We start from the raw sequence: 13,891 nt of genomic DNA on the forward strand, positions 1-13,891 counted from the left end.
TTTTCTAATCTCCCATAGTATGTTGGGTCTGTTTGTGTACGACTCTACTCCAACACCATTAGATCTTACACTAACTCCCTCTTCTATTAAACTGTGCTAGCAGTTTGTACCGCAGAGAGCCGTGCTGCTTCCGATGCTCATAGGAACTCTATGAGTGTCAGGAGCAACGCGGGTCATTCAGACACACTAAAAACTGTTAGCGCAGTTTAATAGAAGAGGGCCTAAGTGGTGGCGCTACAGGAAATTTGTAAAGTCTTATCCAAAAACTTGTGGTTATCATAGCTGTATAGGTTTACAATGGTATATTTTAAATGTAGAGATGATGTCACACTAATTTCCTGCTCCATTATTCTATACAAACATGCTGGCTTTTACAAAGTTGTAGAGGTTTCTACCACAGGCTGGCAAGGTAAATACTCCGATGCTCATAGAATTCCTGCGCATCAGAGCATTTACCTCGCCGACCCATGCTAGAAACTTCTACAGCGGCTTTGTAAAAGGAGCCCATAGTTCTCTCTGAGCTAGACCAGTATTTCTCAACTTCTTCAAGCCAAGTACCCCCTAAGTCTAACAAATATCAACTGAGTACCCCTGCACAAGCTCCACCCTAGACCCACCCAAGCTCCATCCCAAACCTGCCCAAGCTCTGCTCCTGCCCCCATAATAATAGTACTAATTGTAATGCAGTTCCTTCCATTCATTTTTCATATACACACAATATAATCTTATTAATACATAATGGTAACCACAAAATTAAACTACACAAAGCACACTGTACGCAGAGAAAATGTTATATTTATATTCTGGTGGGGTTTTTTAAAAAAAATATGCAATGCCATCTCAGTAACAGTCAGAAAAATAGACAAATGTAGTGCTAGCAAAGGCCCCGAGGCTGCAGCCTGGTGGACTCGCAAATGTAACGCTTGCGGCAGCTGTGTGGGGAAATTAAGAACACAGCTGCCGCTGCTAGTCCAGGAGAGCTGGGGAGAGAAAACAATGGTAGCATATGTGATGGCAGAAGAAGTGTAGGATACTTCCAGTGCTGCGCTGCATACCCCCTGACAATGGTACGCGTACTCCCTGAGGTACGCGAACCACATATTGAGAACCTCTGAGCTAGACTAAGTTACTTGGTTGTTACTGTTCTATAGCTGCACTCAAGTTTCATGTTTCATAATTATTGGATATTCCGCACATCAGACAAGTAGCTAAACAGTTTACAGAATATAAAAATCAAATAAGGTAGAATAAACAAAACCAAGACCTATAAAATTCCATAATAACAGAACATGAAAGACGAGACACAGATTGAAAACAAAAATCTACAAATATGTCAGAGACAGGGGCTCAGTTTTGCAGCAGGACAAAAACTGGTTGACAACCTCAAAGACTAGGCAATGTTTAGAAAGGATAGTTATGCTGGTACAGCAGAACCCAACAACATGACAACCTTAAAACAAACACAAAGCTCAGTTGTACAGGTACAGTCTGAGCCTCCCAGTCCTGAGTGCTGTGCCAGTGGCAGTTTACTAAGGGCTCTTTTATTAAAACTTAGCGCATGCTAATGGACATTAGCACGCGCTAAATGTTGTGCATCTTATTATACCGTGTTTCCCCAAAAATAAGACCTACCCCGAAAATAAGCCCTAGAATGATTTTGGAGGTAAGTCTTAATATAAGCCCTACCGCTGAAAATAAGCCCTAGTCGGCGGCGGCAGAAGCGCTCCCCACGCGACCCTTCTATCTCTCCCACCCATCCGAACCCTGACCGCAAGACCGAAATACAGTACCTTATAACAAACCGCATCGTCAGCAGCACAGGCCCCATCATGGCTTTCTCATTTTCACGCCCTGGCGTTCCTCTGCCGTGTTGTTGATGATGTCATCAGCAACATGGAAGAGGAACGCCTGGGCGTGAGAAAGCCTCAAAGGAGCCTGTGCTAATGACGATGCGGTTTGTTATAAGGTACTGTATTTTGGTCTCACGGTCGGGGTTCGGATGGGTGGCAGAAATGAAAGGGTCAGCAGGGAGAGGGAGGTACGCGGCGGGGGGGATGGGAGGGATTAAAAAGTGCTCCACGGGGGGATGGGAGGAAGGGAGGGATATAAGCTGAAAGGGTTCTGCTGCACAAGGGGAGGGAGGGATATAGGCTGCAAGGGTTATGCTGCACAGTGGGATGGGAGGGAGGGGGAGGGATAGAAAGATACTGCACAAGGGGATGGGTGAGAGGGGAAGAAAGATGCTGCACATGTGGGGGAGAGAAAGGAAATAGGAAGAATTGGAGTGGAGGAGAGGAAGGGAGAGTAATCATTGTACATGAAAAAAATAAGACCTCCCCGAAAATAAGACCTAATGCCTTTTTGGGGCCCAAAATTAATATAAGACAGTGTCTTATTTTCGGGGAAACTCGGTATACCTGTGGGCCAAATGACATTTAGCACACACTATTCTTATTCAAAACTGTCTTTATAATTTATGGAATTGCTCTCCTTTCGTCTATCTTCTCCAACTCATTATTTTGTCCTTTTTATTGATTTTACAATGTAAGCTTCTCTGAAAGATTTTACTCTAGGCTGGTATAGTAAACTTTAATAAACTTAAAATCAATGTCTGTTAATGTGCACTAAACTTTAGTAGAAAGGCTCCTAAGTCAGATATGTTTACTGCCCAACATCACAAGGTGACTGTGTAGAGCTAAACTAGAGGCTGACTATTCGAAAAGCCCTGTGACTGCCCTAAAGGCTGTAAAACAGAAAGACATAGCAGAATACAGACAATGAAGAGCCAATATAAGCTACCTTGAGGTGTGTTCTCTAAGGCAGTGTTTCCCAACTCTGTCCTGGAGGACCACCAGCCAGTCGGGTTTTTGGGATAACCCTAATGAATATGCATGAGAGAGATTTCCATATAATGGAGGTGAAAGGCATGCAAATCTCCTCCATGCATATTCATTAGGGCTATCCTGAAAACCTGACTGGCTGGTGGTCCTCCAGGACAGGGTTGGGAACCACTGCTTTAAAGTATCCTTAATGTAATGCAGAGGCTTCTAGACCACAGTTAACACCATTGCTGCTGTACACCATTGCTGCTGTACACCTCTGCCTGCAAAGTGTTAAAAGAATTGTTAAAAAAAAAAAAAGCAAGAAAATTCAAATAATAGACAAATTGACAGTTATATCATATATTATGTTTTTCAGACCAAACAATGCTGTGCAGGTTTCTATGGTCAACAATGCATGGTCTGCCCTGGGCAAAAAAAGAACCCATGCTTTGGGAATGGAATCTGCAGGGATGGTATTAATGGTACAGGCACATGTCAATGTGCAGAAGGATTCAGTGGGACAGCCTGTGAGCTTTGTGTCAAAGGCAAATATGGATCCAAATGTGATCAAGGTACCAACTGCTGCTATCTTTAAGATGTATCATGGCCTTCAACTAGTCATATAGATAAAGTTTCTTGGGCTGTTATTTGTTCAGAAGTAGGTATTGCTTTGACTGCCTGCCAGAATATTCAATGCAGGACCATTTCCAACAACTGGCACTGAATATCCATTTTTGGGGAGAGTGGTCATTTCTGACTATTTAAATAGTGCTGAATGACATGTGGTTGGTGCCATTGCAACGGTGCCTCATATGGTATGTACTGTTGCAAATGGTACCTATCGCATGTCATTCAAAGTTAGGCGCCATTTGTAGAATCTCCTAAATGGAGTTAGGCATCTCTAGATGTTTCTAAGTTAGGCATCAGTATATTAGGCCTGATATACTGGCCTAATAAAACACCACCTACCAAACACGCCTAGTGACACCTAAGTCTTTCCGAGCCCAAACCCCACCCCCAAACCACACCTACTTTTGGGTAGGCATTGTTAGGCAGTGATTGGTGCCTCGGTATAGATGCCTACATGGCACCTACCAATGAAGGCGCCTACACAAAATTTATTTTTTTAAATCATTTTTTAATTAGGTTTTACAGCGCTGTTCAAATAACAGCTTCGATTAAACCAATTAAAAAATTAATGTAGGCCTCTACATTGGCTAGGCGCACCAGTGTAGGCACTACCGGCTGGCGCTTTTTATAAAATCAGGGCCTAACTTACGGCAATACTTTATTATTAGGACGTCTTAAGGTGTTACTTCAACAAAAGACCAGTTATACAAAATACAGCTACATGGTTTTCGACAGGAAAATCAAGATATGAGAGTTATACTCTAATCCTAGTAGAATTTTGTTTGTAAAGGCAGTTCAGATATTTCATTCATAAACACGCATCATTTAAAGATATCTCCCTCATTCTGTAACTTGGCAGCGAATTGTAGACACTTAGGACTAAATTCACAGGAAAAATTGGCACAGAATAAAATTTTGTTTGGGCGCAGTTTATAGAATACATGAAGTGGCAGGCTCCATGACCATTTACACTAATTAAAATCTGATTTAGATGCCCTTTACCTAAATTCTGCAGAGATCAGACATATTCTTTAACAGTGTGTGTATTTTGTAAAAATGCCCAAGACCTTCCCATGGTCCTCTCGTGGCCACACCCTCTTTTCAGATCCATGCATTAGAATTGACATGCACCACTTTATAGAATAGGCTTAGAAAGTTGTTTGTGTAAATTCTAATTAGTGCCAATAATTGCTTTCTATTGGCCAATCACTTGCACTGATTGGCTTGTTAAACAAATTGCACATGCAGTTTAACTACATGGCCAAATTTGCACAATGCAGCTTTAGTCACCATATATAGAATCCAGGGGCAAGTAATAAGCATATGCTTATGTTACAGAATAAGAGCACTTATGCATATCACAGGGGACAATATTTAGCAGTTACTTATGTAACTGTTAAATGCTGTTCTATCACATATACACCAAAGACACTGAGTCCTTTTACTAAAGCGTAGCATGCACTAAATACTGCACATCCAGTTTTATACTTATGGGCCACGTGGCACATAGCTCACACTAATGCCTAATAGTGCGCACTAAGCTTTAGTAAAAGGACCATTTAGCTCACAAGTGCGAGGGACTATACATGTGGGAAGAACATGGATGGGCCAAAGCGTGCCACTAAATGACGCACACTACTTACAGAATACTATCAGTTGTATGCCTTGCAGAGTGTATTTAGGTGTGCCAACTTACACCAGCCATTGACCTGTCATAAGTGGGTATACCTACATTTTAGTGTGCCAGTACAGCTTTGTGCTAGTATTCAATAATGGCCTAGCCAATGGCCTCCAACTTTTTCATGTAAAGGGCCACCGTGTGAATATGAGAAAGCTCTGAGGGCCAGCAAAAGATTTCAACCTTACACATACTACTACATTTGTAAACCACTTTGACCTGCTTGTTCTGATTGGGTATTAAACATGAAAAATTATTACTAATGTTGATTCTACACTTCGATATGTTTTAAAAACTCACTTTATTTTGAATTGTCAACAGTAGCAGACACCAGGATTGCACTCTTAAGAGATTGTTTGCAGTTACTATATCAAGTAGACAAGATTGAAATTAACGCTTTTATAGGATTTGAAGAGCATTTCAGCCAACTGTTTGAGGGCCACAATGGAGGACTTCAGGGGTCTCATGCGGCCCTGGGGCTGCACATTGGAGACCACTTGCTTAGACACACCCTACATCTTGGCACCAAATTATAGAGTTGCCCCTTATGCATTTAGCATCCTAAGAAATTATTTTTCAGGTTAACTCCTGAACATAAAACAAATACTTCTTAAGATGGACCCCAGTATTTTTAAGCTTTGATTTCCACATGATGTCAATCCTTAAACTGGATATTTTGATCCTTGCTCCAGTGTAGATGTCACCTAGGTCTATAGTTAATTTGCTATTGTAACTAATGTGTTCACTTGTAGAATGTCCTTGCATCCATGGCAAGTGCAATGAAGGAATTGAAGGTGATGGGTCGTGTGATTGTGACTTTGGCTGGAGAGGTGTCAAATGCGAGTATGGTAAGATCATTTACTCATTTCTATATATAATCATAATAGAAATGCAGAATATCAATAGATGTCTAATTTAGCTTCACCAAAGACAAAGAAGAATACTACAGACAAATGTACAGGATGCAGGCAAAGTTTATTTTGAACTAACAAACAGATTGCTTACAAATGAACCACTTTTTACAGAATATGGGACTCAACAAAGTCCGTGTTTTGATCAACACATCTTCCTCAGGGGTCCCTAAATGCGCTCCCTAAATGCTGATTAATAATACTAAGCTAAGTATATTACCATGCAAAAGTTAAAATAATAATGAAAGGAAAAAAAAAATTTTTTTTAAGCTAAAAAGGTAAAAAATAAGTTATAAAAGGTTTTAGAAAAATATATTTAAGTTATAACTACAAAATAATATATAAACTATTGATCCTATGACGATTGGGTTCAGTGATTGGATTCACATGAACCAATGGGATTCTTTAGCCCTCTGAGGATCATGATAAGTTTATATAAATATTGTGAATAATGATTATATAAAGACTGGATATTGATCATTAAAGAAAAGCATTAAATTGAACAAAAAATATCTCTCACACTTCTCCTTTCCTGCAGATTCTGATAACAGATGAATGCATTAAGATTATTGTTGAATACTGGCTGAAGCTGCAAGATTTTCTATAGTTTTTGATTGTTTTTGCAGTGCTGAGAGGAAGGAGTGGCCTAATGGTTAGAGCTATAGCCTCAGCACCCTGAGGTTGTGGGTTCAAGTCCCATGCTGCTCCTTGAGACCCTGGGCAAGTCACTCAATCCTCCTTTGCCCCAGGTACATTAGATAGATTGTGATAGGGACAAATGTCTGAGTACCTGAATGTAAACCATTTATACAATTAATAGGCGGTATATAAAAAAATAAAAATAAATAATAGTAACTCTTTATTTTTTCTGTTTTGCAGAAATCAAGAATGATGAATGCAGTAAAACATGCCACACCAGTGCTAAGTATGTGAGAAAATCATTTTCATTAGACAGAGCATGGGCCTATATGAAACATGTCTTCAATAAGGCAGAGGTGCCAAATTACCCAGTTCCAGGCTGGAAAGTTTGGGATAGTCCTGGATTTCTGACCACCACATACTGGTGCATTATAGAATGTGCAGCTCTGATTTCAATGGGTAGGATCAGGTACTAAAATTCCACACTGCCAGGGATGTAAGTTCAAAACCAGGACTATCCAAAAGTTTGGCATCTCTGATAAGGTCCTAAGCACTGTTCCCTCTAATCTGAGCGGGAGTCCTCCATCTACAGTCCTGCCAGTGGAAGTGCTGTTTCACTATCACATTTTCAAAAGTGAGAGACAGGAAAGCTCTGCAGGACTCTAGGGAACCTTCCTTTCCCAGTGATTGAAAACACAATATCGAAGAATCACCACCCACTGGCAGCAGTGCAATTGGAAGACTCCCACTCAACTGAGAGGGAATAGTGGTCCTAATGGATCTATTCATAAAGGTGAATTTGGACACTGTCCCCAGTTGGGCAGTGACTGCAAATGCCTTTCATTCACAGGCTTTGCATCAGTTCACAAGGGGAAAGAACTTTCTATTTAAAGGGGCCACAGGTACAAAGGACACATTGTCACTTGTACCTGCTTTTTCCGCTAGCAGAGTTTTGCTTGCCAAATGTAGCCAATTTTAAGTATGCAATCCACATATGAACCCTCCCCCCCAAAAAAAACAAACCCTTAACACACCTTAAGGAACACCTCCTTTCAGCGTGAAAACTGCTAGATCCATTGAAGGAAGACAATTTTCAGATAACTGTTTCCTCAGGACAAGAACAGTTGATGTTCATATGAAGCATATAGTGAAACATGTAGAGCCCTTACATTGATAGGTTCTGAGAGAAATTCTGTCTAATGGGTCAATACTTTCTGTATAATTAAGGATAAAGGGCAGATCGAAAACGGGACAGGAAATTGGTGATATTCAGTCACTTTCTGTATAAATTATACATTTAGATTAGGCGGGGGCAAAGCCAGACACCCAATTTTGGGTAGTCCTGGACCCCAGTTGGGTGGGCAGAAGATCCCATCTCTTCTTCTCCCATCCAGGTGAGGTGATCCAATCCGTCCATTCCCCGCTCATCCCTACCCCCTGCTGCTGCCTACCTTTCGAAGAGCCAATCTCATGCACGAATACAGGATGTTCGGGGCGGTACTTGGAGAGACCTCCCAGGAAAGAGACTTGGGAGTTCTGATCGACAAGTCAATGAAGCCATCTGCACAATGTGCTGCGGCGGCAAAAAGGGCGAACAGAATGCTAGGAATGATAAAGAAGGGGATCACGAACAGATCGGAGAAGGTTATCATGCTGCTGTGCCGGACCATGGTGCGCCCTCACCTGGAGAACTGCATCCAGCACTGGTCGCCATACAAGAAGAAGGGCATTGTACTACTCGAAAGGGTCCAGAGAAGAGTGACTAAAATGGTTAAGGGGCTGGAGGAGTTGCTGTACAATGAGAGATTGGAGAAACTGGGCCTCTTCTCCCTTGAAAAGAGGAGACTGAGAGGAACCATGATCGAAACATTCAAAATACTGAAGGGAATAGACTTAGTAGATAAAGACAGACTGTTCACACTCTCCAAGGTAGGGAGAACGAGAGGGCACACTCTAAAGTTGAAAGGGGATAGATTCCGAACAAACGTAAGGAAGTTCTTCTTCACCCAGAGAGTGGTGGAGAGCCGGAACGCTCTTCCGGAGTCTGTTATAGGGGAAAACATCCTCCAGGGTTTCAAGACTAAGCTGGACAAGTTCCTGCAAAACTGGGATGTACGCAGGTGAGGCTGGACTCATTTAGAGCACTGGTCTTTGACCCGGGGGCCGCCGCGTGAGTGGACTGCTGGGCAGAATGGACCACTGGTCTGACCCAGCAGCAGCAATTCTTATGTTCTTATGTTCACTGACAGTGAGCAGTGTAACTGATACACGCTGCTCACACCAGCCTCACAGCCATCCTTCTGATGTACTCCGGCTCTGTTGAAATAGGAAATTGCATCATAAGGAAGGTTGTGGGGCTGGTGCAAGCAATGTTTATCAGTCACACTACTCACTGCTGGCGAAGATTGGTTCTTTAAAGGTACATGGATGAGATGTTTGGGGAGTTTTTAACTGGTGGGGCTTGGAGATCCCCATCAGCTACCTCACAGATGTGCTGCCTCTAGGTGGGCCTTATCCAGGCCTACCTGTGGCTATGCCACAGGTTTAGGCCTAATCTAAATGTACAGTACTGGCATGGTGATTGCATTATACATATATTCAGACCACTGATTATACATATATGCCCAAATTCTATAAATGGTGCTTTGAGTTGTACATGCGCCCAATTTACACATGTATCTTAATTGAATAATAGGCCAATTAATACTGATAATTGACTTTTTAACAATCACTAGCTTTAATTGGTTTTAATTTAAATTTACATGTGTAAATTTAAAAGTTGGATTCACGTATAAAATTTACACAGGGTACCAAAAAGATAGTACAGAAATGGGAAGGTCTTGGGTGGATCAGGGGCATTCATCAACATTATGCATGTAATTATAGAATAAGGGGCATCTGTGTCTAACTTTAAATGCACGCAACTCAAAATGCCATTTATAGAATGTGAAAACAAAAGGATCTGTGGAGATGGTGATGTTCACGATGCAGGCTTTATTCAAAAATATACAATTGGATAATCCACATAAAATATATCTAGGACCTAGACTGTAGAGAGGTGTGGACCCAACACTCCATGTTTCAACAATGATGTCTTCCTCAGGGGTCCCTAAAAGTCCTGATATTAAAGCACGTGGATTAAACACTAAAAACAATACTGAGTGTAACTCTGCATGGATGAGGATTCCTCAAAAGAATGTGTACAGCACTGCATATGTCAAGTAGCACTATAGAAATGATAATAGTAGTAGTAGTAGTAACATTACAGAGGGGCTGGGAAACAGTTGCTTTTTGCAGAAGATAAAATCTGCAATAATATACAGTATATACTCTGAAAGGTGTGAAAAACATGAGAAGCGATGTAGAGAAGATTGAGAGATTATCTATAGTTGGCAGCTAAAATTTAATGCTAAAATATTCAAGATCATGCATTTCAAACTAGAATTTAAAATGCTTTCCATTAAGTGTAATGGAACAAATGTAAGGCCTCAGTCTATTCTAGACAAATTTAATCACCTATTAGACTGTCTTTGCTTCTCTATGAAATATTTGATGTGCAAAATCATTTAGGGCTAGAGTTACTACCACTATTAACAAGCAAATGAGGGCCAGATGCACTAAAGTCAGCGATTGTTTAACTATCGTCGCTAAACCAGTTTTGACTAGTTTAGGAACACCCCTGATGCAGAAAACGGCACACTGAGGACCAAATACACTAAAGTCAGCAATTGTCTAACTATCATCGCTTTAGCAATGATCGCCTTTACCACCCCCAATGCAGAAAACGGCTCTCTGCTCATTCTCCAATCCGACCATGCAAATAAGCTCATTGATATTGAAATGCCAAGTAAACTAGTAGAGTGATTGATGCTCTAACATGGCTTTGCGATCCACTAAAAAAAGGTGATCATTTTTAGTGATCCAAAAAAGCAACTAGTCAAGACCAGTCACTTACCTGTCTAATAATAGTTTAGCCTTTTTTTTTAATAGGCACAGAGGCTGTGCATGTTACACATGTACAATATCTGCCCCCATTAAAAAAAGCACCTCTCAACCAATGCCGTTCCTCCCTGACGTCCCCCCTCCACTTGGGAGGGACCTTAGGTGTCTGAACTAATCCGGCCTCCCCTTGCATTTTGGATCAGCGAGCCTACAAGGTGGAGAAATCTTGCTTCCTTCCTGCTTCCATCTTCAAAAAAAGGTATGGGGGGGTTTGTGGGAGCAGCCAACAGGGGGGAGTGGGCATCCCTGCCTTTTATTGAGAGGAGGAGGGGAGGGGAGGGGATGGCTCAGGGATGGCCTCCATTGGCAGGAGGGTGTGGGCATCACTCCTGCCAATTTTCGCTAGCTCAAGGAGGGATTCCCGGTGCTGCATTCATTGGGGATCGTTGAGTAGGGCAGTCATCAGCGGGGGAAGGGGCTTTTTTTCTTTTTTTTTTAAAATAGGGCAGATATTATGCATGTTACAGACGTACAGCATCTGTACCCATTTAAAAAAAAGAAAAAAAAGGTTTCCTGCCCCAAACAGCTGAGTGTAGGAGGCTGTTTTCGGGGCTCCCCCCTACCTCTCAGCTGTTCGGGCTTCCCCTGCCAGCTTTGCACATGTGTGAAAGTCGCTCTCACAGTGATCAATCGGACAGGAGAGTCAGGGATTACAACGAACCTCCGTGTGAATCATTTGCATGCAAACGTTTTAGTGCTTCAATAGCTCTTTTTGAATCGGCCAAAAATCAGATCGGAGCAGACCCACATGGTCTTACCAATCCTCTTTAGTGCATCTAGCCCTAAGTCCTTAACATAAAATGAGCCCTGCAGTAAATAACATACATTAATGAATGTTTGTGTCCTTATTTCCATTATCAAATCATGTCTGCATGCTTATTTTACACACTGTGCATGCCATTAGCTGTCATTGGTGCTGGATTACAATGGATTCCTTCTGTAGTGTCAGTTTCTTACAGCCAGCAGAATTTCATTGAGAGCAGCAATTAACTTCTTCTTCTTCTCTCTCTGAACCACAGTTGCATTGTAAATTCTGATGGCAAAGCCTTCTGTAAATGCGCAGCTGGGTTCACAGGAAACGGGACACTATGTACAGGCAAGTAGACTCTGTTGCCGTCCTTTCTAGTATTTTGAGATATTTTGTAGCTGGAATTGACGCTTCCAACGACTTGACAGGAACCACTGCCAGTCTACAAAAACAGATTAGTGGAACATGATCGATACAGCCTTATTAGAACATGTGTATGGAATATTGCAAACAAAACAGATTAGGAGAAATTTGCAGTATGTCTGCTTTTTTTTCCCTTCAGGCAAAGTACATTTCATTTCACTACAGTGACAGTGGAATTAGCACATGAAAATGTCCCAGATTCCGCCGCCCTTTAGTAAACCACAATAAAAATCTAATTTGCTGCCTTGTTTTTTTGAAGTGTGATTAAATGCAGATCTTTCTTCAATAACTTGGTTCTCGATGCCTGGTGGCCATTGCACAGCCGAGTTTAGGGAAGTGTAAGGTCACAAACAGAATAATCACTGTAGATCTCCAGACGAGAATGCAGAATTCCAGAAGAGATGGGTTTTTTTTGGCCTGCGCCTAAGTTTTGTGCACAACAGCATCTAACTGCCTTCTCATGAAGATGTTCACCTAAAGTGATTTACAATACATTGAATAGTAATTAGGTATTCTTAAGTATTTCCCCTATCTGTCTTGGCAGGCTCACAGTTTAACTGTGGTACCTGGAGCAAAGGAGGGATTGGGAGCCAAGATAGTGAGGGAAGATTGTAAGATCTGCATTTAATCACATGTCAAAGAACAAGGCAGCAAATTAGAGTTTCATTGTGGTTTATCAGATCATATGCAGTCAATAGCAGTGTGTTGTTTCATATTATTCATGTTATAGAGCCAAATCACTAAAGGAAAGGGTAAAAAAAATAAATAATTAACACATACCCTAGAATTTAAGGAGTCCTTTTACTGTAGGATGGCAGAATCTGGGGCATTTCCACATACTAAGCCCAGATTCAGTACAGCAGTATTTAGGGCTTTTTATTTTATTGTATTTTATTTTGCAGGTCCTGAGCTAGTTTAACCTTTAGCCACAGGACTTGCAAAAAACTTAGCACAGGAACACTTAGGGCCAGATTCTATAAATGGCACTGAGCGGCACCTATATTGTAGGCACCACTCAGTGCGAATGTTGATCAAAAAAAGGGTTTCATTTGTAGAATCACGCCTAGTGGCGCCTAAGTGGACTTAGGTGTCACTGGGTGTCCTAAACATAGGTGTCGCTCCATTAGGCCAGCTTTTTATTCACCTAATTTGGTGGCACCTATGTCGGACACCTAACGATGCCTAAGTCAATCACACCTATTCTCTGCCCATAACTATGCCTACTTCTAAACACAGGCATCCTAAGGCTTGGGAGGGTGCCTCCACTTAGGCATCACTATGCATCCTAAGAGTTCAGTTCCGATCTTTTAAATTAAGAAGACACGCTGGATGGTGTGAATAACATGAAGAAAGACCTGGCGAAGCGTGAAGAATGGTCTGAAATTTGGCAGCTAAAATTTAATGCTAAGAAATGTAAGGTCATGCATTTGGGCTGCAAAAACCCGAGGGAACAGTACAGATTAGGGAGTGAAGAGTTTATGTGCACGACAGAGGAGCGGGACTTGGGTGTGATTGTATGTGATGATCTTAAGGTGGCCAAACAGGTTGAAAAAGTGATGGTGAAAGCTAGAAGGATGCTAGGGAGCATAGGAAGAGGTAAGGCCAGTAGGAAAAAGGAAGTATTGATGCCTCTGTATAAGACTGTGGTGAGACCTCATTTAGAATATTGTGTACAATTCTGGAGGCCGTACCTTCAAAAAGATATAAAAAGGATGGAGTTGGTCCAGAGGAAGGCTACTAAAATGATATGTGATCTTCATCATAGGACAGACTTAAAGATCTTAGTCTGTATACTTTGGAGAAAAGGAAGGAGAGGGGAGATATGATAGAGACATTTAAATATCTACATAATGTAAATGTGCATGAGTCGAGTGTCTTTAATTTGAAAGGAAACTCTGCAATGAGAGGGCATAGGATGAAGTTAAGAGGTGATAGGCTCTAGAGTAATCTGAGGAAATACTTTTTTACAGAAAGGGTGGTAGATACATGGAACAGTCTCCCAGAAGAGGTGGTGGAAACAGAAACTGTGTCTGAATTC

The 13,891-nt window shown here is 41.5% G+C and overlaps 1 protein-coding gene across 4 annotated transcripts in view; it reads left to right on the forward strand.

Moving 5' to 3' along the window:
• STAB2 (stabilin 2) overlaps positions 1-13,891 on the forward strand; it is a 403,506-nt gene that overhangs the window by 254,432 nt on the left and 135,183 nt on the right. For all 4 annotated transcript variants that reach the window (XR_004540109.1, XM_033951740.1, XM_033951739.1 and 1 more), the window contains 4 exons: positions 3,199-3,394; positions 5,883-5,978; positions 6,921-6,966; positions 11,702-11,778. Coding sequence is in view for 3 of the 4 variants with exons in the window: in XM_033951740.1 (XP_033807631.1) it covers positions 3,199-3,394; positions 5,883-5,978; positions 6,921-6,966; positions 11,702-11,778 (415 nt within the window). In the remaining variant the exon portion in view is untranslated. The remainder of the gene's footprint in view (positions 1-3,198; positions 3,395-5,882; positions 5,979-6,920; positions 6,967-11,701; positions 11,779-13,891) is intronic.

Source organism: Geotrypetes seraphini, chromosome 7 (assembly GCF_902459505.1).
Source record: "Geotrypetes seraphini chromosome 7, aGeoSer1.1, whole genome shotgun sequence".
In the NCBI taxonomy this organism is placed as follows: domain Eukaryota; kingdom Metazoa; phylum Chordata; class Amphibia; order Gymnophiona; family Dermophiidae; genus Geotrypetes; species Geotrypetes seraphini.